The sequence below is a fragment of the Neoarius graeffei genome, chromosome 1 (assembly GCF_027579695.1).
Source record: "Neoarius graeffei isolate fNeoGra1 chromosome 1, fNeoGra1.pri, whole genome shotgun sequence".
Lineage (NCBI taxonomy): Eukaryota > Metazoa > Chordata > Actinopteri > Siluriformes > Ariidae > Neoarius > Neoarius graeffei.
The window spans coordinates 38072278-38098613 of NC_083569.1; the positions used below are offsets into that span (position 1 = coordinate 38072278).

The 26336-nt window shown below is 40.6% G+C and overlaps 1 protein-coding gene across 1 annotated transcript in view; it reads left to right on the forward strand.

Annotated features, from left to right (window-relative positions):
• Positions 1 to 26336, forward strand: part of b4galt2 (UDP-Gal:betaGlcNAc beta 1,4- galactosyltransferase, polypeptide 2) — a 380928-nt gene that overhangs the window by 329161 nt on the left and 25431 nt on the right. Inside the window, exon 5 of the mRNA XM_060922806.1 lies at positions 16713 to 16817. Coding sequence (XP_060778789.1) covers positions 16713 to 16817 — 105 coding nt within the window. The remainder of the gene's footprint in view (positions 1 to 16712; positions 16818 to 26336) is intronic.

Here is a 26336-nt window from a genome sequence, read left to right on the forward strand (position 1 = left end):
ATTGGATAACTGCATAAATGAGCAAGTGTACAGGTGTTCCTAATAAAGTGGCCAGTAAGTTTAAATCATTACTATCGAAGAGTAAAGGCAGACAGTCTAGTGTGCTGAAATAATGCACAGAATCCTGTTTTTAAATGTCGTTAAAAGTGCCGCTCAAAGTCGTGAGTGGTGAATAAACAAAGTAGGTGCTTCTTGTTTGGTCTTTTTTGTTGACGGAACATACCGTAATGTCGAGTTTTGCTAGAGGTCTGGCTTGTGAAATTAACCTGAGTGTGGTATTTGGTTTTCTGAATTGAAAGTCCTGTAGGATACGATTCTGTGATCAGCTTTGAAAAAATCACGAGCATACTATGAAGTGCACTTAATATTATTGAGTCATTTGCAATTTAAAAGTCACAGAGTGGGTACTCTTTGTGTTATTCTGATGGTGCTTGGCAAATGTGTGTTAAACCTCAGATTAATATTTTGAATAGTGTTCTAACACTTAATCGGAGTTCATTCGCTTATGTTATTATGTAGGCCTCTTGCAGTTATTACATATCAATCAATTATATTTGAATTGATCTGGATTAACTGGAAGATGCTACAATTATGTTATCTATCTATCTATCTATCTATCTATCTATCTATCTATCTATCTATCTATCTATCTATCTATCTATCTACAGTGGGGCAAAAAAGTATTTAGTCAGCCACCAATTGTGCAAGTTCTCCCACTTAAAAAGATGAGAGAGGCCTGTAATTTTCATCATAGGTACACTTCAACTATGAGAGACAGAATAGGGGGAAAGAATCCAGGAAATCACATTGTAGGATTTTTAATGAATTAATTGGTAAATTCCTTGGTAAAATAAGTATTTGGTCACCTACAAACAAGCAAGATTTCTGGCTCTCACAGACCTGTAACTTCTTCTTTAAGAGGCTCCTCTGTCCTCCACTCATTACCTGTATTAATGGCACCTGTTTGAACTCGTTATCAGCATAAAAGACACCTGTCCACAACCTCAAACAGTCACACTCCAAACTCTACTATGGCCAAGACCAAAGAGCTGCCAAAGAACACCAGAAACAAAATTGTAGACCTGCACCAGGCTGGGAAGACTGAATCTGCAATAGGTAAGCAGCTTGGTGTGAAGAAATCAACTGTGGGAGCAATTATTAGAAAATGGAAGACATACAAGACCACTGATAATTTCCCTCGATCTGGGGCTCCATGCAAGATCTCACCCCGTGGGGTCAAAATGATCACAAGAACGGTGAGCAAAAATCCCAGAACCACACGGGAGGACCTAGTGAATGACCTGCAGAGAGCTGGGATCAAAGTAACAAAGGCTACCATCAGTAACACACTACGCCGCCAGGGACTCAAATCCTGCAGTGCCAGACATGTCCCCCTGCTTAAGCCCGTACATGTCCAGGCCCATCTGAAGTTTGCTAGAGAGCATTTGGATGATCCAAAAGAGGATTGGGAGAATGTCATATGGTCAGATGAAACCAAAATAGAACCTTTTGGTAAAAACTCAACTTGTTGTGTTTGGAGGAGAAAGAATGCTGAGTTGCATCCAAAGAACACCATACCTACTGTGAAGCATGGGGGTGGAAACATCATGCTTTGGGGCTGTTTTTCTGCAAAGGGACCAGGACGACTGATCCGTGTAAAGGAAAGAATGAATGGGGCCATGTATCGTGAGATTTTGAGTGAAAACCTCCTTCCATCAGCAAGGGCATTGAAGATGAAATGTGGCTGGGTCTTTCAGCATGACAATGATTCCAAACACACCGCCCGGGCAACGAAGGAGTGGCTTTGTAAGAAGCATTTCAAGGTCCTGGAGTGGCCTAGCCAGTCTCCAGATCTCAACCCCATAGAAAATCTTTGGAGGGAGTTGAAAGTCCGTGTTGCCCAGCGACAGCCCCCAAACATCACTGCTCTAGAGGAAATCTGCATGGAGGAATGGGCCAAAATACCAGCAAGAGTGTGTGAAAACCTTGTGAAGACTTACAGAAAACGTTTGACCTCTGTCATTGCCAACAAAGGGTATATAACAAAGTATTGAGATGAACTTTTGTTATTGACCAAATACTTATTTTCCACCATAATTTGCAAATAAATTCTTTAAAAATCAGACAATGTGATTTTCTGGATTTTTTTTTCTCATTTTGTCTCTCATAGTTGAAGTGTACCTATGATGAAAATTACAGGCCTCTCTCATCTTTTTAAGTGGGAGAACTTGCACAATTGGTGACTGACTAAATACTTTTTTGCCCCACTGTATCTATCTATCTATCTATCTATCTATCTATACAACCCCGATTCCAAAAAAGTTGGGACAAAGTACAAATTGTAAATAAAAACGGAATGCAGTGATGTGGAAGTTTCAAAATTCCATATTTTATTCAGAGTAGAACATAGATGACATATCAAATGTTTAAACTGAGAAAATGTATCATTTAAAGAGAAAAATTAGGTGATTTTAAATTTCATGACAACAACACATCTCAAAAAAGTTGGGACAAGGCCATGTTTACCACTGTGAGACATCCCCTTTTCTCTTTACAACAGTCTGTAAACGTCTGGGGACTGAGGAGACAAGTTGCTCAAGTTTAGGGATAGGAATGTTAACCCATTCTTGTCTAATGTGGGATTCTAATTGCTCAACTGTCTTAGGTCTTTTTTGTCGTATCTTCCATTTTATGATGCGCCAAATGTTTTCTATGGGTGAAAGATCTGGACTGCAGGCTGGCCAGTTCAGTACCCGGACCCTTCTTCTACGCAGCCATGATGCTGTAATTGATGCAGTATGTGGTTTGGCATTGTCATGTTGGAAAATGCAAGGTCTTCCCTGAAAGAGACGTCGTCTGGATGGGATATGTTGCTCTAGAACCTGGATATACCTTTCAGCATTGATGGTGTCTTTCCAGATGTGTAAGCTGCCCATGCCACACGCACTAATGCAACCCCATACCATCAGAGATGCAGGCTTCTGAACTGAGCGCTGATAACAACTTGGGTCGTCCTTCTCCTCTTTAGTCCGAATGACACGACGTCCCTGATTTCCATAAAGAACTTCAAATTTTGATTCGTCTGACCACAGAACAGTTTTCCACTTTGCCACAGTCCATTTTAAATGAGCCTTGGCCCAGAGAAGACGTCTGCGCTTCTGGATCATGTTTAGATACGGCTTCTTCTTTGAACTATCGAGTTTTAGCTGGCAATGGCGGATGGCACGGTGAATTGTGTTCACAGATAATGTTCTCTGGAAATATTCCTGAGCCCATTTTGTGATTTCCAATACAGAAGCATGCCGCTATGTGATGCAGTGCCGTCTAAGGGCCCGAAGATCACGGGCACCCAGTATGGTTTTCCGGCCTTGACCCTTACGCACAGAGATTCTTCCAGATTCTCTGAATCTTTTGATGATATTATGCACTGTAGATGATGATATGTTCAAACTCTTTGCAAGTTTACACTGTCGAACTCCTTTCTGATATTGCTCCACTATTTGTCGGCACAGAATTAGGGGGATTGGTGATCCTCTTCCCATCTTTACTTCTGAGAGCCGCTGCCACTCCAAGATGCTCTTTTTATACCCAGTCATGTTAATGACCTATTGCCAAATTGACCTAATGAGTTGCAATTTGGTCCTCCAGCTGTTCCTTTTTTGTACCTTTAACTTTTCCAGCCTCGTATTGCCCCTGTCCCAACTTTTTTGAGATGTGTTGCTGTCATGAAATTTCAAATGAGCCAGTATTTGGCATGAAATTTCAAAATGTCTCACTTTCAACATTTGATATGTTGTCTATGTTCTATTGTGAATACAATATCAGTTTTTGAGATTTGTAAATTATTGCATTCCATTTTTATTTACAATTTGTACTTTGTCCCAACTTTTTTGGAATCGGGGTTGTACACAGAACCTTTATTTTTAAATAAATTTCTGAGTGGATCGTATCTCCATCCTTGACTCTTGTATGCTGCATAAATGGGAATAAAAAATATATATTTTTGAGAGTTAAAATCAACCGCAAAGTTGAAATTCAAGCTGCCCCGCTGAGCCAGCCAGCCCTGAGTGCGTGACGTCACTGCGGGAACCGGTTTTAAGGCCAAGGCCTTTGACAGCTATAGACCAAAGTCATATAAATAAAAATTTATGGTGAAAGTAAGAAATAGCGTTACCGACTTGCTCAACTAAGACTGATTTGACTTCATTGATTGTGGGTTGACTCTCATTAAAACAGGATAGGTGTTATAACTTATGCAATATACATGTACATGCATGCATTTTCACTGATAAAACATAAAAGGCTAATTAAATAATCAGATGAACTGTGACAATCACATTCTGAAGCAAATTAAATAATCTTATACCGGTAACTTAAACACACAATACAAGTTACATGGATTAATCTACAGTAAATGCAGGTAAACAGCAAGTATTTTTGTTTTTGTTGTTTTGTATCCAAATGAGAGTCGGAGCTTACCCGTCTGTGTTCTCGCTTCTTGAAGGCCGACCTTGTGGCCGATTGTTTTGAAACAATCTGACTTTCAGTTGTTCGTTCAGTTCCCTGTTCATTTGCTTCTTCCACATAAGGGTGAGATGTTGCTGCTGAGGCAAGCATATCCAGTGGAGAAATCAGACGGCTGGTCCACTCATTGTCCATTTTCTTTATACTGAGTACTCCGCCATTACTGCTTGGCTCAGGCAATTACTAAAACCCAGGACGGGATGTCATCGGTTTTAGCAACAACCACGGGGCAGTCACTGCCCGAGCAATAATATGTCCTGTTCCATCCCGGGTTTTAGCAACAACCATTGGCTCACACTCCCGGAGAACTGGTGCAACTGAACTTACTTTCCTTTTCTTGTAGTTGTATTTAATTGTTGGTACTGCACCCTCTTTCAATCCGGGCTTATAGCCTACGCTTCTCAACAGATCAGAGGTCTCGTACGAGTCTTCAGTAAAATGTGCAAAGCAGAGGAGAGACCACTTCGTAGGCGCCCAACGTGCCCGTGAACTTCTCGCAAAACGCCTTCTAATCTTTGCAGTTTGAACATTCTTGGGCCATGAATGCAACGTAAATCCACCTTCTGTCATGTTGCTGCACTCGCCAGCAACACATCTACAAGGCACGGCGATAAATTAGCTCAAAACGGAGGATCGGAGTTGCAGTCAGCTCTGTGTTTTAGTATAGCGGAAATGGCGATGAGACCAATAGACTTCCTGCGGTGACGTCACGGATGTCAAGGTCATTCACTCAGACCGCTACCTATATAAATCACTTTTAATCGTAAAAATTACTATATTAGATTTATTGTTAATGCTTAAAACTATTCCTGTGCCATTCTTGAGGTCTCAAGGCGTTTATAAACATAAAGTGAGGCCATGGCTCTGCGTATCTCCTTTAAGGCACACTGATCTCTGTTTCTGTAGCCATCAGCCTCTTGCCTATTACATAGCTCGGGTTACAGTGGGAGACTGGTCCTCTGGTAACCTTGAGAGTTTGACTCCCTACTCGCATCTGTATTGCAGTGCCTCAGCAGATGGCAGTAGGTACCATTTTTATGATGGTCTTTGGTATGACCCGACCACAAGTAGAACTCATGATCTCCCAGTCAAGGGACGGACACGCTAACCACTAGGTCAGCTCGTGGTACACACAAAGATACATTACACACATTTTACACAGTCAGCATCCCACTAACAGAAGGGTTGCTCAATTTAACATGACCTCTCTCTCTCTCTCTCTCTCTTGCTTTGTCTCTGGGATCTCTCTCTGTTCCCACTCTGCTTTCATTTCAGCTCTGGCAGAGGAGACATGAATCAGTTCTAATGATTCCAATTCCCTCTGACTCCATGGGTCTAATGCAATTAAGTGAACAGCGGAGCAAAGTGAGAGAGACAATGTACAGAAATACACCACTAATCCAATCAGAGAGAGAGAGAGAGAGAGAGAGAGAAAGAGCTCAGAAAGGATATCCCAGTCAACAGTATTCATTAAAACTCACTATTCATAGGGAAATCACAGCTTTCTCATTTCTTAAATGAGGCATTTTCAGCTATTTTAGCAGCTCCAAATAATGCTGCTGTAGTGTTCAGGTTGACATTTAAGAATTACTGAGTGGTGGTTTTTCTCTTCTTTCTCATTATTAAGGCAACAATCCAACAATTTTTTCCAACACTAATGGCTATGCATTTAGAATTGGAGATTTAAAAAAAAAAAATGGTTCAGATAAAACGCCAATAAATGACGATTAAAATATGTTTGCCAACACTATCAAGAGTGACATCATATTTTTATCCCTTTATAGTACAGTAATGTTGTCGAGTGTCCATAAAATAGATTAGTTCCTGTTATCACTTATGTTATGGCACCTAAAGTACTACTGTGCAAGTCTTACCCTCGTGGAAAGAAATGCTGTAGCACAAAAAAATGCCTTCAATAATCATGAAATTAAATGTTTCTACATCAAATACCATGAAGATCAGTAAGCAGTAATGCATGAAAAAAGTCAATATTTGGTGTGAGACGACCCTTTAAAAAAAAAAAAGGAAAAAAGTAATCTCAGGTACAGTGAGTGCAGTTTTGTAAGGAAATGAGCTTATTGAGCATCTTACAGAACCAGCCACAGTTCTTCTGGACACTTTGACTGTCACACTTGCTTCTTATTTTTGCACCTTCATTATGTTTTTGTTGTTGTTGTTGTTGTTGTTGTTGTTGGTGGTTTTTTTTTCTTTTCTGAAAAGTGTCTCTTTACTGACATCCAAACATTTTTCTGTAACATATATATATATATATATATATATATATATATATATATATATATATATATATATATATATATTTTTTTTTTTTACTGACTTGATAACGTAGACGTCATCAAATAAAAATCCATAATAAACTTTGTACTAAAAAGAATCCGGTGCTATATACCATCATTCCCTCACCAGCCTGTGGTTTTTTCCTCTCTTGAAGTTAACAAGACAGGAAAATGCAGCTTGCGATGTTACTGACAAACCACACAAAGTAAGATGACAAGCTGTATATTTCTGCCTTATTAGCTTTGAGCGAGAGTGAGAGAGAAAAAAAGTAAAGTAACAGTGAATTTGTTTCATGGACATTCCACGACAATGAATGTAACTAAAAAAAAAGAGAGAGAGAGAATGATGTGGCATTCTTTGATTAACAAAAAATAAATAAATGCTGTGGTAGAACAGCAGTCATGTCAGACTGCCTCATACCCCCTGTTGTTGATTAATGCCCTATAACAGGTTTCTCAACCTTTTCTACTTTAACACCCACCTATTCATACTGGTACTGAATCGGGGCCCATTAAAAAAGATCCCCAAGTATTTTGGCTCATCTATTCTATTATAATCTAATAACCTATTGTAAAGTTTATTAATGGGATGCAACATTACTCCCTGTTACAGATAGGAGCCAAGAAATTAAATAAATACAACAAAAACAAACTGTGTTTAATTGTAGGTATTGTATTTAAAACTGTATGGATGTGCCAGAAGCCAAACCCATGCATGCAGGTCATTCTCAGTCAAAAGGGATTAATGATCCAAAAGTGGAGTCTGGTCCATTAACACAAGAACTTATTGCCATGTTTGTGTCCAGCAAACAAGCAAGTTATTAAAACCAAGAAGTACACTCAAAAGGAAGTGGATATAGACCCCACTCAATGGGATTAGATCCTTACACGCTAACAAAGAAGGAGTTTTCCTACGAGTTGGAAAATTATCCATCCGTTGAGTTCCCCGGCATCTCAAACTACCTGGTGCAGCAGACATCGTTCTACATGGACACAGATGAAAACCTGGAAGAGCATGAAGGTGTACAACTTTTTATATGTGGCTGGGTTAAAGATCTGGGGATCAAGACACTACAAGATAGACGGCGGTAGACGGATCTAACTACAGGAAGAGTCTTTATTAGCAGTCGTGATATTTACAAAACCAAAACACAAACAAAAGTAGAATCATAAAGCAGAGTATTTAAACATGGCTAGAAACAAACGTGACAATGATGATGATAATACTTTGCAAAGTGTCTGTGAAAACAGCATCTGTATCTGTGCATGCCGATTGCACTCAAATCAGTATCAGGTGTTTCCCATAACGACCGGGTCCCAAGAGTGCGCACAATCCGCTCTGTGAACGTGCGCGGCTGCTCGAGCTGTGCCAGACTCAAGTGTGCAAAGGCGTGACAGTCAAGTGTTCACACGCTGTGTGACCACAACTTTTAGCTCGCATATATTTTGCCATACATCGCCACCAAAACAATAACCCATCGCAAAGCATCACGAGCTGTAGTGTGACCATAGCTTAATGAGGTGGATGTGATGTCAGCTGCAACCCAGTAATTGTACCCTACTCCAAGTAAAAATTAGCTTCAACTTGAAAAAAAATCGTGGCCTACTAGATGGCACTTCGCAGCCTACTAATGAGATACGGCTCAGTGGTTGAGAAACACTGCCCTATAACGCCATGTCCTGCTGTGTTATATTCTTTACATAACACATGGGCTATTTGTGGTATCCGTGAGACATGAAGTAGAAAATGATTACTGAAAAATTGGACAAAAGTATTCCTAATTCTGAACTCTGTAAGGTTTACACACGCTGTACTGTATATAGGAATTAACTGAAAACAAAGTTGAGAGTATCAGATAGGTACAATGATTTTAAACATATATTTTATCCTTCTAAATATTGACTGTAGATTCTAGGTGTGTAACAATTCACCCAATTCACAATTCGGTTTGATTCATGATATTTGGTTCACAATTCAATTTTCCCCATGATATTTTTGCAAAAAAAATTATAACCAAAAAAATGCAACATTTATTTTCCTATTCTTTATCAACTAAAAATGTCTTTAGTTAAATAAAAAATACTTTTGATCAATAATAATTATTTTAAAATGTGTAAAGGTTGGAGTAAAATGTCATAGATGACTAACTAAAATATTTTATTAAAAATGAAAAAAAATCACAAATGGGGCTTTTCTTAATAAACTTTTATGACCATTTGTACTACCTCCATTTTCTTCTATTTTCTTTAGCTTTTGTCAGTCTGTAAAAAGAGAGCTCTGAGTTCTTGTTAAATCTATTTGTATAGTCACACAACAGCTCTTTCTCATTTTAGATCGTGTGTGTTTTCAGGGCATTAGAGCTGTGTTACTTCTGCCTATGGTGACGACATTTGCATCCCCTCGATTGTACTGTTTTCTCAGTTCCCTCTGCTGTCAAAACAAAGCACTTACAGCTAGGAAACACATATTATGCAGCATAATAATAATAATAATAATAATAATAATAATAATAATAATAATAATAATATGTATGGTTCATGTTTTACTTCCAAGATTCGAATCATACTAAATTTGTATTGCAATTTATCGTGGCGCCATATATTGTGACATGCTCAGTAGATACAGTCACAATTTATTATAAATGCATTTGTGTTTGTTGTAATAGTACAAAAGACCAGTTATTTTTTTCTTTAAAATATGACAGAGGCATTTGTGGGCTCTGTAAATCCCCCTTTTTAACTATTCGTGTGTCTCAAACAATTAGAATATTGTGAAAAAGTTCTTTTTTTTCGTAATTTAATTCAAAAAGGTAAATTTTCATATATTCTATATTCATTACACATAAAGTGAAATATTTCAAGCCTTTTTTTGTTTTAATTTTGATGATTATGGCTTATAGCTCATGAAAATCAGAAATCCATTATCTCAAAATATTAGAATATTTCCTAAGATCAATCAGAAAAGGATTTACAATACAAAAATATCAAACTCCTGAAAAGTATGTTCATTTATACACTCAATACTTGGTTGGGGCTCCTTTACCACAAATTACTGCATCAGTGCAGCATGGCATGGAGGTGATCGGTCTGTGGCACTGCTGAGGTGTTACTGAAGCCCACGGTGCTTTGATGGCAGCCTTCAGCTTGTCTATATTTTTGGGTCGGGTGTTTCTCTTCCTCTTGACAATACCCCATAGATTCTCTATGAGGTTCAGGTCAGGTGAGTTCGCTGGCCAGTCAAGCACAGTAATATCATGGTCAGCAAACCATTTGGTAGTAGTTTTGGCACTGTAGGCAGGTGCTAAGTCCTGCTGGAAAAGGAAATCGGCAGCTCTATAAAGCTTGTCAGAAGACGGAAGCATGAAGTGCTCTAAAATCTCCTGGTAGATGGCTGTTTTGACTTTGGACTTGATAAAATACAGTGGACCAACAGCAGCAGATGACATGGCACCCCAAATCATCACAGACTGTGGAAACTTCGCACTGAACTTCAAACACCTTGGATTCTGTGCCTCTCCACTCTTCCTCCAGACTCTAGGACCTCGATTTCCAAATGAAAAGCAAAATTTACTTTCATCTGAAAACAGGACTTTGGACCACTGAGCAACAGTCCATTTCTTTCTCTCCTTTGCCCAGGGAAGATGTTTCTGATGTTGTTTCTGGTTCAGGAGTGGCTTGATATTAGGAATGCAACAGTTGTAGCCCCTTTCCTGAAGACTGAACAATGAGTGAATGAACGATTTCTCCTTTGCAGTGGTGAGAGATGGGCATAGCATTAATGGCATGTCTGTTGTGATTAAGAAAAGTATCTCATCTTCACTGCGTGAACCCAGTGGAATAAATGGCATATTTTGACAACAGTTATCATCATCAACTGTGTTCATCAGCATTTGTCCAAAAAGGCCTGGTTTTTAAAGCAAAAAAATTGCACTACGCTGAACTTTTACTATATCTACTTTTATTACTGATGTAAGTGCGCTGCAGTTAGAGATTACTCACAATCCTTTCTCTGAATAATGTATGACCTGTTGTTAGGTGAGACAACTTTCTCTACAAATATGTCCTCATAGCTCCCCTTGGGTTTTCTGTTAATGTAAATAAACGCTTTGAGAAAAGCCGTGTGATTCCTGAACAGAAGCCAGACTGAGAGAGCATCACTGAAGCAAGTTCTACTGACTCTGAGCTTTGTTTAGTTCAACAAACAGGACTGAACTGCATCACGGCTGACGAACTCAAAAAGTGGACATCATGAGAAAATGGCATCTTCTGATTTTTTTTTTCCAGATTTGGTTCTGCTCTGTGTGTGTGTGTGTGTGTGTGTGTGTGTGTGTGTGTGTGTGTGTGTGTGTGTTGAGGGAGGTAAACAAGGTTTTGATGAGGTTTTGGTTTGGCAATCAGTGAAAACACTGTGACATAAATAAATAGTGATGACAAGCTTTACTGCACTTACAAGAGCAAACAGACATTCAAATGAAAAATGGAAAAGATAAAAGCTTCGAATTTAACAATTCCTCGACACTATATTTACGTTGCGCTGTGGTGCCAAATTAACAGCTATTATTCAATGGTTAGTTCCACTTGGAGATATAAACACACTTTTTTATACTATATATATATATATATATATATATATATATATATATATATATATATATATGTATATATATATATATATATATATATATATGTGTGTGTGTGTGTGTGTGTGTGAGAGAGAGAGAGAGAGAGAGAGAGAGATGAAGTTTATCTTCAAGTGGTGAATATATTTTTCAACACGAGAAGATAAACTTCATATCTTCATGCCACTGTGTAATATTGGTTTTATTATATTGACACATCCACACACAAAAAAATACGCAAGTTAATCAAAAGAATTTTCATTTTGAACCGGTTTGCCATTTTGACAATGCCCGTCAAGTCAGCGGGAAAACACTGGGAGTGACGTCATCGGAGTGAAGATATTGGAAAATATGTCACTCAGATCCGCAATGTATTGCATGTGAAAAATATTAGTTTTTCACCACTCAAAGAGAAACTTCATATCTTCGTGCCACCGTGCAATATCCTCTATGTATGTACAGTGGTCTTAGGCACATGTAAAGAAATGCTGTCGACCAAAAATGGCTTAAAAAATAATGAAATGAAATGTTTCAACGTAAAAGAACTGTAAACAGCAGTAAGACATAATAAATGAAACAAAGTCAATATTTGGTGTGAGACAACCCTTTACTTTAAAAAAAATTAGTAATCTCAGGTACAGTGAGTGCAGTTTGATAAGGAAATGAGCTGTAGGTTTCACTGAGTATCTTACAGAACCAGCCGCAGTTCTTCTGGACACTTTGACTGTTACACTCGCTTCTTCATTTTGCACCAAAACCCAGTAGCCTTTGTTATTATCAGAATTGTCTAATCTCATCTCATTATCTCTAGCCGCTTTATCCTGTTCTACAGGGTCGCAGGCAAGCTGGAGCCTATCCCAGCTGACTACGGGCGAAAGGCGGGGTACACCCTGGACAAGTCGCCAGGTCATCACAGGGCTGGCACATAGACACAGACAACCATTCACACTCACATTTACACCTACGGTCAATTTAGAGTCACCAGTTAACCTAACCTGCATGTCTTTGGACTGTGGGGGAAACCAGAGCACCCGGAGGAAACCCACGCGGACACGGGGAGAACATGCAAACTCCACACAGAAAGGCCCTCGCCGGCCACTGGGCTCAAACCCGGACCTTCTTGCTGTGAGGCAACAGCGCTAACCGCTACACCACCGTGCCACCTATCAGAATTGTAACCATTTATAACTGTGTTTTTTGTATGTTCAGTGGTGCTTGAAAGTTTGTGAACCTTTTTAGAATTTTCTATATTTCTGCATAAATATGACCTAAAAGATCATCAGATTTTCACACAAGTCCTAAAAGTAGATAAAGAGAACCCAGTTAAACAAATGAGACAAAAATATTATACTTGGTCATTTACTTACTGAGGAAAATGATCCAATATTACATATCTGTGAGTGGCAAAAGTATGTGAACCTCTAGGATTTGCAGTTAATTTGAAGGTGAAATTAGAGTCAGGTGTTTTCAATCATTGGGATGACAATCAGGTGTGAGTGGGCACCCTGTTTTATTTAAAGAACAGGGATCTATCAAAGTCTGATCTTCACAACACATGTTTGTGGAAGTGTATCATGGCACGAACAAAGGAGATTTCTGAGGACCTCAGAAAAAGCGTTGTTGATGCTCATCAGGCTGGAAAAGGTTACAAAACCATCTCTAAAGAGTTTGGACTCCACCAATCCACAGTCAGACAGATTGTGTACAAATGGAGGAAATTCAAGACCATTGTTACCCTCCCCAGGAGTGGTCGACCAACAAAGATCACTCCAAGAGCAAGGCATGTAATAATCAGCGAGGTCACAAAGGACCCCAGGGTAACTTCTAAGCAACTGAAGGCCTCTCTCACATTGGCTAATGTTAATGTTCATGAGTCCACCGTCAGGAGAACACTAAACAACAATGGTGTGCATGGCAGGGTTGCAAGGAGAAAGCCACTGCTCTCCAAAAAGAACATTGCTGCTCATCTGCAGTTTGCTAAAGATCACATAGACAAGCCAGAAGGCTATTGGAAAAATGTTTTGTGGACGGATGAGACCAAAATAGAACTTTTTGGTTTAAATGAGAAGCGTTATGTTTGGAGAAAGGAAAACGCTGCATTCCAGCATAAGAACCTTATCCCATCTGTGAAACATGGTGGTGGTAGTATCATGGTTTGGGTCTGTTTTGCTGCATCTGGGCCAGGAAGGCTTGCCATCATTGATGGAACAATGAATTCTGAATTATAACAGCGAATTCTAAAGGAAAATGTCAGGATATCTGTTCCTGAACTGAATCTCAAGAGAAGGTGGGTCATGCAGCAAGACAATGACCCTAAGCACACAAGTCGTTCTACCAAAGAATGGTTAAAGAAGAATAATGTTTTGGAATGGCCAAGTCAAAGTCCTGACCTTCATCCAATCGAAATGTTGTGGAAGGACCTGAAGTGAGCAGTTCATGTGAGGAAACCCACCAACATCCCAGAGTTGAAGCTGTTCTGTACGGAGGAATGAGCTAAAATTCCTCCAAGCTGGTGTGCAGGACTGATCAACAGTTACCGGAAACGTTTAGTTGCAGTTATTGCTGCACAAGGGGGTCACACCAGATACTGAACGTAAAGGTTCACATACTTTTGCCACTCACAGATAAGTAATATTGGATCATTTTCCTCAATAAATAAATGATCAAATACAATATTTTGTCTCATTTGTTGAACTGGGTTCTCTTTATCTACTTTTAGGACTTTTGTGAAAATCTGATGATGTTTTAGGTCATATTTATGCAAAAATATAGAAAATTCTAAAGGGTTCACAAACTTTCAAGCACCACTGTATGTGTGTGTGTACACATATGTACATATATATATATACACACACACACACACACACACACACACACACACATACAGAGAGAGATACACAGTGATTATAAAAAATGTACACACCCTGTTAAAATGATAGGGATTTTTTTATGTAAAAAAAAATAGACCATGATAAATAATTTCAAAACTTTTCCCACCTTTAATGTGACCTCGATCCTGTACAATTCAGTTGAAAAACAAACATATCTGTTTGGGGGAAAAACATAAAAAAATAAACGTACAATAAGCTGGTTGCATAAGTGTGCACACCCTTAAACTAATATGTTGTCGAAGCACCTTTTGACTAAATTACAGCATTCAGTCTTTTTGGGTCGGAGTCTATCAGCCTGCCACATCTAGACTTGGCGATATTTGCCCACTCTTCCTTGCAAAAGCGCTCCAAATCTGTCAGATTGCGGGGGCATCTGTTGTGCACAGCCCTCTTCAGGTCACACCACAGATTTTCAATTGGATTTAGGTCTGGGCTCTGGCTGGGCCATTCCAAAACTTTAATTTTCTTCTGGTTAAGCCATTCTTTTGTTGATTATGATGTATGCTTGAGGTCATTGTCCTGCTGAAAGGTGAAATTCCTCTTTATCTTCAGCTATCTAACAGACACCTGAAGGTTTTGGGCCAAAATTGACTGGTATTTAGAACTGTTCATAATTCCCTCCACCTTGACTAAAGCTCCTTTTCCAGCTGAAGAAAAACAACCCCAAAACATGATACCGCCACCACCATGCTTCACCGTGGGTATGATGTTCTTTTGGTGATGCGCAGTGTTGTTTTTGCGCCAAACATACCTTTTAGAATTGTGGCCAAAAATTTTAACCTTGGTTTCATCAGACCATAACACATTTTCCCACATGCTTTTGGTAGAGTTGATGTATTTATTTTTTTTGCAAAATTTAGCCAGGCCTGGATGTTTGTCTTTGTAAGAAAAGACTTCTGTCTTGCAACCCTATCTCATAGTCCAGACATATGGAGAAAACAGGAGATTGTTGTCACATGTAGTACACAACCAGTACTTGCTAGAAATTCCTGCAGCTTCTTCAGTGTTGCTGTCGGCCTCTTGGCAGCCTCCCTGACCAGTTTTCGTCTTGTCTTTTCATCAATTTTGGAGGGACGTTCAGTTCTCAGTAATGTCACTGTTGTCCCATATTTTCTCCACTTCTTGATGACTGTCTTCACTGTGCTCCATGGTATATCTAATGGCGTGGAAATGTTTTTGTCCCCTTCTCCTGGCTGATACCTTTCAACAGTGAGATCCCTCTGATGCTTTGTAAGCTCTCTGTGAACCCTGGCTTTTGCTGGAGGAGGCAACTGAGTAAATGTCTGAACTTTATCTGGGGTTAATCAGAGTCATTTTAATTGATGGCAGGTGTGAACCCAAAAAGACTGAATGCTGTAATTAAATCAAAAGGTGCTTCAACAAAGTATTAGTTTAAGGGTGTGCATACTTATGCAACCAGCTTATTGGTATATTTTTTTATTTTTTATGTTTTTCCCCAGCGGCACGGTGGTGTAGTGGTTAGCGCTGTCGCCTCACAGCAAGAAGGTCCGGGTTTGAGCCCCGTGGCCAGCGAGGGCCTTTCTGTGTGGAGTTTGCATGTTCTCCCCGTGTCCGCGTGGGTTTCCTCCGGGTGCTCCGGTTTCCCCCACAGTCCAAAGACATGCAGGTTAGGTTAACTGGTGACTCTAAATTGACCGTAGGTGTGAATGTGAGTGTGAATGGTTGTCTGTGTCTATGTGTCAGCCCTGTGATGACCTGGCGACTTGTCCAGGGTGTACCCCGCCTTTTGCCCGTAGTCAGCTGGGATAGGCTCCAGCTTGCCTGCGACCCTGTAGAACAGGATAAAGCGGCATGAGATGAGATGAGATGAGGCTATAGGTCACATTAAAGGTGGGAAAAGTTTTGAAATTATTTATTGTGGTCTCATTTTTGTACATCAGAAAAACCTACACGTATCATTTTAACGGGGTGTGTACACTTTTTACGGACTGCGGATGAAAATTAGCAATTATGCTAACTCCGGCATAGTTACATTACTATTGTTCATGAATGTGCACTGTCTCTATCAAATAAACTTATTATTATTATTATTATTATATTTTCTTTTTTTAATCTGAAAACTGGTCCCTAATGTAATATGCTGCTCAGATGCAAACTTTTTTTTTTCAGTAACATTTAATTTTGTGCTGGAAAACGAATGTTTGGCACTCTAAAATGTTTTTGTACTAACTTGATAATGTCGAAGTCATAAAATAGAAATCTATAACAAAGTTTGTATGGAAAAAATAGGGTGCCTCAGACTTTTGCACAGTACTGTATATAATGTATGAGTAGCAGGTTTGGACACACCTTTTCATTCATAGGTTTTTCTGTATTTTTTTTTCTGTAAAAATATCTAATATTTCTGTCTCTTTCTCTCCAAGGATCACACTGAACGGGATGAAGGTGTCTCGGCCAGATGTGAGGATCGGCCGCTACAGGATGATTAAGCACGAAAGGGACAAGCACAATGAGCCCAATCCCCAGAGGTGAGCTCTGACCTTCGAACACACCACAGCATTAACACACACTGCCACATCCTCACTTAACCTGACTCTTAGTAGAGCCAGATATCATACTCACTCCCACTCTGCTCATATATTGATCTGAAATATCCTGAGGCAGCTGATATCAATTTTGTATTTCATGGGTGTTTTATGCGAACGTTGGCAGATAGTGTTTTTCTGTGCTTTTCTGAGAAGGTGTAGGAGGTGCTGCTTATTTAATTGTCTTTGCAGTTGGTGAACAGTGCCAGTAGACTTAAAGGTGTTTACTGATGTAATGAGCTCTGTGTAAAAAAACAGAGTCTAGCCACAAATATAGCTGCACTCCTGAATAAAGAGATTAGTGATTTTAAAATGAATAAAATGTACTTAGGATGCTTTGGTGGGGATTATTTTTAATCTGAAATTTAGTCGATCTAAAGTAACACAGTTTATTGGCTCTAACTTAAAGAGACAGAGGAAAAGTTTCTCTATTTTGTATTCTCAGTGTTCACAAAATCCAGTTCTAGCTTTCCACCTTTTGTTTGTTTGTTTATTTGTTTACTCAACCACCCAACCCACCCACCTATCCATCCATCCACCCATCCAAACCATCTATCAATCCACCAAAGTCATCCATCCCTCCATCCATCAAACCCACCCATCCATCCATACATACAACCCACCCAACCCATGTATCCATCCATCCACCCACCCGCCCATCTATCCATTCATCCATCTACCCACCCATCCATACATACAGTACATCTAATCCCACCCATCCATCAACCCACTCATCCATCCATCCATCCATCCATCCATCCATCCACCCACCCTCCCATCCATCCATGATGCTTTTTCTCAACATTTTTATCCAGGCTTTGGTATTAAAAAAAAAAATTATATTTGCCATAGCAATATTAAAATTTTCAATATGAGAGAGATGTACAGAGACAAAGAAAGACAAAGAAAGTATATGTTTTCTATTTTCTATTTGTTTTATTCTCAATGTTTAGATGATCAAATTATAGTATTATTATTTTTTTTTTTGCTATGTACTTATTTGGGGGCGGCACGGTGGTGTAGTGGTTAGCGCTGTCGCCTCACAGCAAGAAAGTCCTGGATTCGAGCCCCGGGGCCGGCGAGGGCCTTTCTGTGTGGAGTTTGCATGTTCTCCCTGTGTCCGCGTGGGTTTCCTCCGGGTGCTCCGGTTTCCCCCACAGTCCAAAGACATGCAGGTTAGGTTAACTGGTGACTCTAAATTGACCGTAGGTGTGAGTGTGAATGGTTGTCTGTGTCTATGTGTCAGCCCTGTGATGACCTGGCGACTTGTCCAGGGTGTACCCCGCCTTTCACCCGTAGTCAGCTGGGATAGGCTCCAGCTTGCCTGCGACCCTGTAGAAGGATAAAGCGGCTAGAGATAATGAGATGAGATGAGATGTACTTATTTGCTGAATAATTTTTATTTATTTTCACTTTTTTTCTGATGTTCTTCTGATTTGTTCTCACAGATTGTATCCAAGGTTTGGCAAGAACAATGTAATAATGGATATTACCAAAATTTGAGAGAGAGAGAGAGAGAGAGAGAGCACACAAGAGTGATTACCCCCTAATTACCACAATGATCTCAATTTTGGTTGATGATTGTACAATACTGATTGTACCTTGTAAGTTGCTGTGATATACAAGGAATGAAACAGCACGCAGAACATTTCAGGAAAATAATCTTCTCCAGTATCGGTAACAGTAACACTGTAGCTCCATCACTGATTTTGCTGTAACAGCATGGCACATTGTGTTTTATTCCTTTGGTTTTGAATAAACAATTTCAGCAGATGACTAGAGGACAATATATTTATTTTGTTATGATCCCATACAATGTTCTACAGCAGTTGTGATCTGTTAACCTTAAACTTGCAGTGCATTTAAATTCACATCCATCCTACCCACAGTCGTTCACACACTTGATAGTGTGTGTTTATGCTGAGGTAAGTGCATTCTGTGCCTGAATAGTTTGGATATGAATGGGTATTGATGAATATTTAAAAAAGGGCCAATCAATGGCTCTGGGGTTGAATGTTGTGTTGCAGAGATGGATTGTTCTCGGGGAAAGAGAATGCACTATAGAGCAGCAAATTGCAAAACAATTCCAGCAACTGCCACAGGCAGTCAGAGGTTGGCTCGTTCCTTATCAATCCTAGATGGAGCTGTGTGTAAGAAAGCAAGACGAAAGTCTGGGGCAGCCATTAAAAGTTGGCAATGGGCTTTTCTCCACTCAGAACCGTTCACTGCTGACACTCCCATTCTTTCTCTCTATTTTTCACTCTCCCTTCTTGCCGTGTCTATCTGTCTAAGGCCAAGTTTACATTAGACCGTATCTGTCTCGTTTTCTTCGCGGATGCACTGTCCGTTTACATTAAAATGCCTGGAAACGCTGGGAAACGGGAATCCGCCAGGGTCCACGTATTCAATCTAGATCGTGTCTGGTCCGGTGCTGTGTAAACATTCAGAATACGCGGATACGCTGTGCTGAGCTCTTGCTGGCGTCGTCATTGGACAACGTCACTGTGACATCCACCTTCCTGATTCGCTGGCGTTGGTCATGTGACGCGACTGCTGAAAAACGGCGCGGACTTCCGCCTTGTATCACCTTTCATTAAAGAGTATAAAAGTATGAAAATACTGCAAATACTGATGCAAATACTGCCCATTGTGTAGTTATGATTGTCTTTAGGCTTGCCATCCTTCCACTTGCAAGTGGTAAGTGACGCGCATGCCCGACATGCACTGAGATCACACACACAGTGGCTCAGTCCCAAATCACTGCTTGTGCGCTTCACTCGCGCGCTCTGTGAGCTGCGCAGGGCCGGAGTGCGCACCCTCCAGAGGGCACTCGCTGTTCAGGGCGGAGTGATTTGGAGCGCAGGATGCCTGCGGAGCCGAGCGTATCCATGTATTGGTGTTGCTGTGTGCACACTAATCGTTTTAAAAACGTTAATCTGATGATCCGCTGATACGGTCTAATGTAAACCCCACCTAACTCACCTTCTTGTTTCAGAGCATTAAAGTAAAAGCTTTTGCAGAACAACTACAACAAAAAAGATATAATAATCCTAATCACCAAACTAATTCAAATCTACTAAGCTATTCTCTCGCTTTCTTTTTTATTGTTTATGCCGTCTCCAAATGAGTTAATGGAAATAATGAGCGCCACCCACTCCATTTAGCTTCAAGCTAATTTTGCATGCATGCTAATACTAATAAACTCCAGCCAGTGATTCTGCTTTCAAATTTATTTGAGCTCTATCATGCTGCAGATGGACTGCCGCCACCACCCTTCCATGCACACACCCTCAGGAAATAGTGTTCTTGGTAATCTTGGACCACTTCTTCTTGAGGAATACACACTAAAATTGTTAACAGGAAGCATCAAGCAGGGTGGTGCAGCGTTCCACACCTTATTAATGAATGGTATTATATTCAGCCTTGCAGTAACTGGCTCTTTGTAATTGTCAGCGATCATTGTAATTGCAGCTGCTGTCATATTCCCAAGACAAGTGGAAAAAGCTCAGTGTGAGGCTATTAAGCGCTGCATGAGACAAACCCCACCATACAAATGAGCACTACCATCAAGTCAATGGAAATTGCTCATCAATTGGTGCACTTTTCCTTACGCTCCCACCTTACATGGTCAATTATAACACTTTATCCTCCTGTTGTTCTTAGAGGATGAAAAAAATTCAGATTAACGTCACATTCAACAATTCCATATTTAGTTTTCAGGATGCAGTTAGGGCAATAGCTAAAATATTAGATTTATGAGCACTTTATAATAGCATGTGCCAAAATGCAGTATGTGCTATAATGTGTAGAAAGACAAATTCACATTTTTAGCCAAAATACAGTGTCTTGCAAAAGTATGCATCCCCCTTGGTGTTTGTCCTGTTTTGTCGCATTACAAGCTGGAATTGAAATGGATTTTTGGAGTGTTAGCACCATGTGATTTACACAACATCCCTACCACTTTAAAGGTGCAAATTGTTGTTTTTTTATTGTGACACAAGCAATAATTAAAATTAAAAAACAGACATCTGGAGTGGGGTGGCACGGTGGTGTAGTGGTTAGCGCTGTCTCCTCACAGCAAGAAGGTCCGGGTTCGAGCCCCATGGCCGGCGAGGGCCTTTCTGTGTGGAGTTTGCATGTTCTCCCCGTGTCCGCGTGGGTTTCCTCCGGGTGCTCCGGTTTCCTCCACAGTCCAAAGACATGCAGGTTAGGTTAACTGGTGGCTCTAAGGCCCTGTCCACACGGCAACGGATTCAGGTGAATCCGATACAGTTGTTTATTGTTTCGGCCTGGCGTCCACACGGCACCAGCGTTTTGGGTGCCCCAAAACGCAGTCTTTTGAGAACCGGTTCCAGAGTGGAAAGATCTGGCAACGTTGCCGTTGCAAAGTCGTCTGGATGAGTAGAACGGATTTGTTTACGATGATGTCACAACCACATGACTGTGAGTGCTTCACGCCGGGTAGAAGTGTAACGAACTCGATGCGAGTTGTCAACAAATCCTATAACTTGGTTCATGAAACACGCTTACAAAATATTTTCACTGTGAATATTTATTGTGTAATGGTGCAAAGATAGAGAGAGAGAGAATAGCCCTTAGGGCAGAGTCAATCCTGCCAGCAAAAATAAGGAAAAAAAGGAGCGATCTCACCTCTTCAGATGTTGGTTTAAGTCCTACAATACATTCCTCAAAAAGGGCATAGAAGAACAAATTAATCCATCAACGTGTAGCATTCAATTTATTCTGGACCATTAAAGACGCCGCCTTCCGCATAGAATCATACGTCAGCCTCTCCGCCATATTGGATGGGTCAAAGTGGAGAATAAAGATGCCTCATTCATGTGCTGCGTTTAACTGTACCAACAGGTTTACCGTCCAAACGAGATCACATGGGATTACCTTTCACAGGTGAGACTGGAAAAATACTTTTCATTGTATTTGGTCATTATAATGTAATTTTACGAACAGATTTTTCTGACTTTGTGGCTAATATGAAGTCTCGCGCATAATAGTTTATGCGCATGCGTCCTTACTTCTTCTATTGTTCTGGTGTCTCCGAAGGGAACGTCTTACAGCGCCCCTAGAGGTGTGGCATGTGTATTGCATCGTTTTCAGCAAGCATTGCGTTGCCATATGGACCTGATATTTTACTGATCGTTGCCCATGTGGACGCGATATTTTTTTAAATAACATCTCGTTGCCGTTGTCGTGTGGATGTAGCCTAAATTGACCGTAGGTGTGAATGTGAGTGTGAATGGTTGTCTGTGTCTATGTGTCAGCCCTGTGATGACCTGGCGACTTGTCCAGGGTGTACCCCGCCTTTCGCCCATAGTCAGCTGGGATAGGCTCCAGCTTGCCTGCGACCCTGTAGAACAGGATAAAATGGCTAGAGATAATGAGATGAGATGAGACATCTGGAGTGTGCACAGGTATTCACCCCCTTTCATATGAAACCCCTAAATAAGAGCTGGTCCAACCAATTCACTTCATAAGTCGCATAATTAGCTGATTAAGATCCACCTGTGTGCAATCACAGTGTCACATGATCTGTCATATATGATGTCTGTATAAATCAACCTGTTCTGGAAGGACCCTGACTCTGCAACACTACTAAGCAAGCAACATGAAAACCAAGGGGCCTCCAAACAGGTCAGAGACAAAGTTGTGGAGAAGTATAGATCAGGGTTGGGTTATAAAAAATATCCCAAACTTTGAATATCCCAGGGAGCACCATTAAATCCATTATAGCAAAATGGAAAGAATATGGCACCACTACAAACCTGACAAGAGAAGGCCGCCCACCAAAACTCACAGATCAGGCAAGGAGGGCATTAATCAGGGATGCAACAAGACACCAAAGATAACACTGAAGGAGCTGGAAAGAGCCACAGCGGAGATTGGAGTATCTGTCCATAGGGCCACTTTAAGCCATACACTCCACAGAGTGGGGCTTTATGGAAGAGTGGCCAGAAAAAAAGCCATTGCTTAAAAAACACGTTTGGATTTTGCCCAACAGCATGTGGCAGACTCCCCAAATACATAGAAGAAGATTCTCTGGTCAAATGAGATGAAAATTGATCTTTTTGGCCATCATAGGAAATGCCATGTGTGGCGCAAACCCAATACCCTGAGAACACCATTCCTACAGTGAAGCATGGTGGTGGCAGCATCATGCTGTGGAGATATTTTTCATCTGCATGGTCAAGAAAGATGGTCAGAACTGAAGGAAAGATGGATGGCACTAAATACAGGGCAATTCTGGAAGAAAACCTATTTGAGTCAGCCAGAGGTTTGCGACTGGGATGAAGGTTCACGTTCCAGTGGGACACTGACCTTAAACATACTGCTAAAGCTACACTGGAGTGGTTTAAAGGGAAACATTTAAATGTCTTGGAATGGCCTAGTCAAAGCCCAGACCTCAATCCAATTGAGAATCTGTGGCATATCTTGAAGATTACTGTACACCAACACAACCCATCTAACTTGTAAAAGTTGGAGCAGTTTTGCCTTGAAGAAAGGGAAAAATTCCCAGTGGCTAGATGTGCTAAGCTAATAGAGACATACCCCAAGAGACTTGCAGCTGCAAAAGGTGGCTCTACAAAGTATTGATTGGGGGGTGAATACCTATGCACACTCCAGGTTTCTAGTTTTTCATCTTAATTATTGTTTGTGTCACAATAAAACAACAATTTGCACTTTTAACGCTGTAGGCATGTTGTGTAAATCAAATGGTGCTAACCCCCCAAAAAATCAATTTTCATTCCAGCTAGTAATGCGACAAAACAGGACAAACACCAAGGGGGATGAATACTTTTGCAAGACACTGTAAATCATATTTCAGATTGTTGTTGTTCAGATGATAGCAGAGCTCCATACTCCACCACAACCACAATGAACCCAATCATAAGTGCAAGGCAACGTATCTCGTAACACTTGACCATCAGAAAGTGAAATATTTATCTTTATTTACATAAGATGGGTTTTTGTCCAGCACTTATTTTTAATTTCCTTTTGGGAAAATATCCATGACAGTTTCATATAAAACTGGTTAAGACAGCTTTATTAGTCCATTAGCTTGTTGGACAATTGACAGTTTCTGTCATGTAAGGGTGGTAGATGGATGTAAGTGCAGGAAGGGTTTTATTGAAATCACACTAGTAAACAGATCCAAAACAGAGACAAAGGCAGTGTCAAAAAAACAGGCAGTGGTGGAGTGAGGCACAGACAGGATATCAGAGGTAACACAATACTCAAAGTCCAAAAACACAAACAGGGTCAAAACCAGAAAAGCAATACAAAATACAAGGCTTGGTAACATCAGACACAGGGTACACAACGTATATTTTGCAAAGTCTGTGTGTTACTGAGAGTACTTATATGTATGTGCTGTGGTTGCACTCTAATCAGGAACAGGTGCATGGTAATTTGTCCTAATGGCATTGCACACGCGGAAGTGAAAGATGTAACCAGACAACTGTTTGACATATCAAGTTTGATATTCAATGGTAACTATATAGTAATGATATAAAGTGAAAGTGCTGGTTCACTGCTGTCCACCAGGCACCCAGCAAAGTGACACCATAATAAATATCGTGGTGTTGTTTCTGGCACATGGCATGCAGTGTCAAAGAAAGGAATGAATATGTATTCATAACTGTGATGTGTATCTCATTATTGGTATCACTGTTCCAAGACAATGCAATAATTTATTCACGTGAAATACACTACATTGCACAATCCGATGGTTCATATGCTCTAATATTATTATTCTATTCAGGTTGGTTTTGTGCCCTTGCAAATATTTTGCTCATACACTCTATATAGTATATAGTTTATGTGCTTTTGTGCGGTGCAGAAGTAATAAGACCATGAAACTACCACAGACGAAAACCGTTGTGCAGAACTCTTTTAACAGAATGCTTTTTTTTAAAAATATTTTATAATCATCATTACTATTACTGCTGCCATTTTGCAGCCACAAAGCAGTCAGGCTATAAAAGACGCAATCTTACAAGATGATGGAGATTTGCATGTTCTCCCCATGTCCGCGTGGGTTTCCTCCGGGTGCTCCGGTTTCCCCCACAGTCCAAAGACATGCAGGTTAGGTTAACTGGTGACTCTAAATTGACCGTAGGTGTAAATGTGAGTGTGAATGGTTGTCTGTGTTTAATGGCCCTTTTCCACTACCCTTTTTCAGCTCGCTTCAGCTCACTTCAGCCCGACACGGCTCGCGTTTCGACTACCTCAGAACAGCATGACTCAGCTCGCTTCAGCCCTATTCAGCACCCAAAACTCGCACGGTTTTGGAGTGGGGCTGAAGCGAGCCAAACCGAGCCGAGTGGGGCTAGGGGCGTGAGGAGACACTCCCCTGTGCACTGATTGGTGAGGAGGAGTGTCCTCACATGCCCACACACGCCCCGCGAGCACGCTGGGATCTGTAAACACCGTAAACCCGGAAGAAGAATAATTACGAATTACGAGAATTTCTGAAGCCTTATGTGCCTCGCCTCATCTATACGCTCTTGCCAGTATCTGTTGGCGTTGTCGGCGACAACAAGCCACAGCACCAAGACCAGCAACACTAACGACTCCATGTCCTCCATGTTTATTGTTTACTATCCGGGTCGTGAGACTACAGCTTTAAAGGTCACTGATGTCACTGTTTGCGCCGCCTAACGACATCACGTGACGTCCACACACTTTCGCTAACTCCACCCAATGTGTCCACCCACTTCCAGCCAGCATGGTTCAGCGCGGTTGTAGTCGAAATGCAACGCCAACAGCCCCGCTCAGCCCAACTCAGCACGGCACGGCTCAGCCCAACTCAGCTGCGTTGGTAGTGGAAAAGCGGCATATGTGTCAGCCCTGTGATGACCCGGCGACTTGTCCAGGGTGTACCCCGCCTTTCGCCCGTAGTCAGCTGGGATAGGCTCCAGCTTGCCTGCGACCCTGTAGAAGGATAAAGCGGCTAGAGATAATGAGATGAGATGAGATGAGATGAGATGAGATGAGATGAGATGAGATGAGAGTGCTGAGTAATACACATAACCACAAGTGACGAGAGCCATCAGTCACCTCAGCTGGTAACAATATTAGCAAAAGATACATACCTAAATAGACATTTACACTAGTGATGCGGTGAAATGAAAAACCTTGCTCGAATGCAAAATCTAGACTGAAAATCAAAACCCAAAATCGACAACTTTGAGGTAAAAATGTTGACTACTACTACTATTAATCATAATATTTTTAGTCATAATTATTCATCATTTTTCTACACCATACTTTTTGTTTTGGTTTTAATGCTTTTGATATTTGAAAACAAATTAATAATAATTAGTGCTTCAAAGAAAAATCCACCCTGAGACCACATTAAATGTGTTTATACTAAATTATTTGTGGTGTGCTAAACAATTCTGCTACTGGTTCGTTGATTTGGGCTGTATTTTCGTTGTTCCTGTG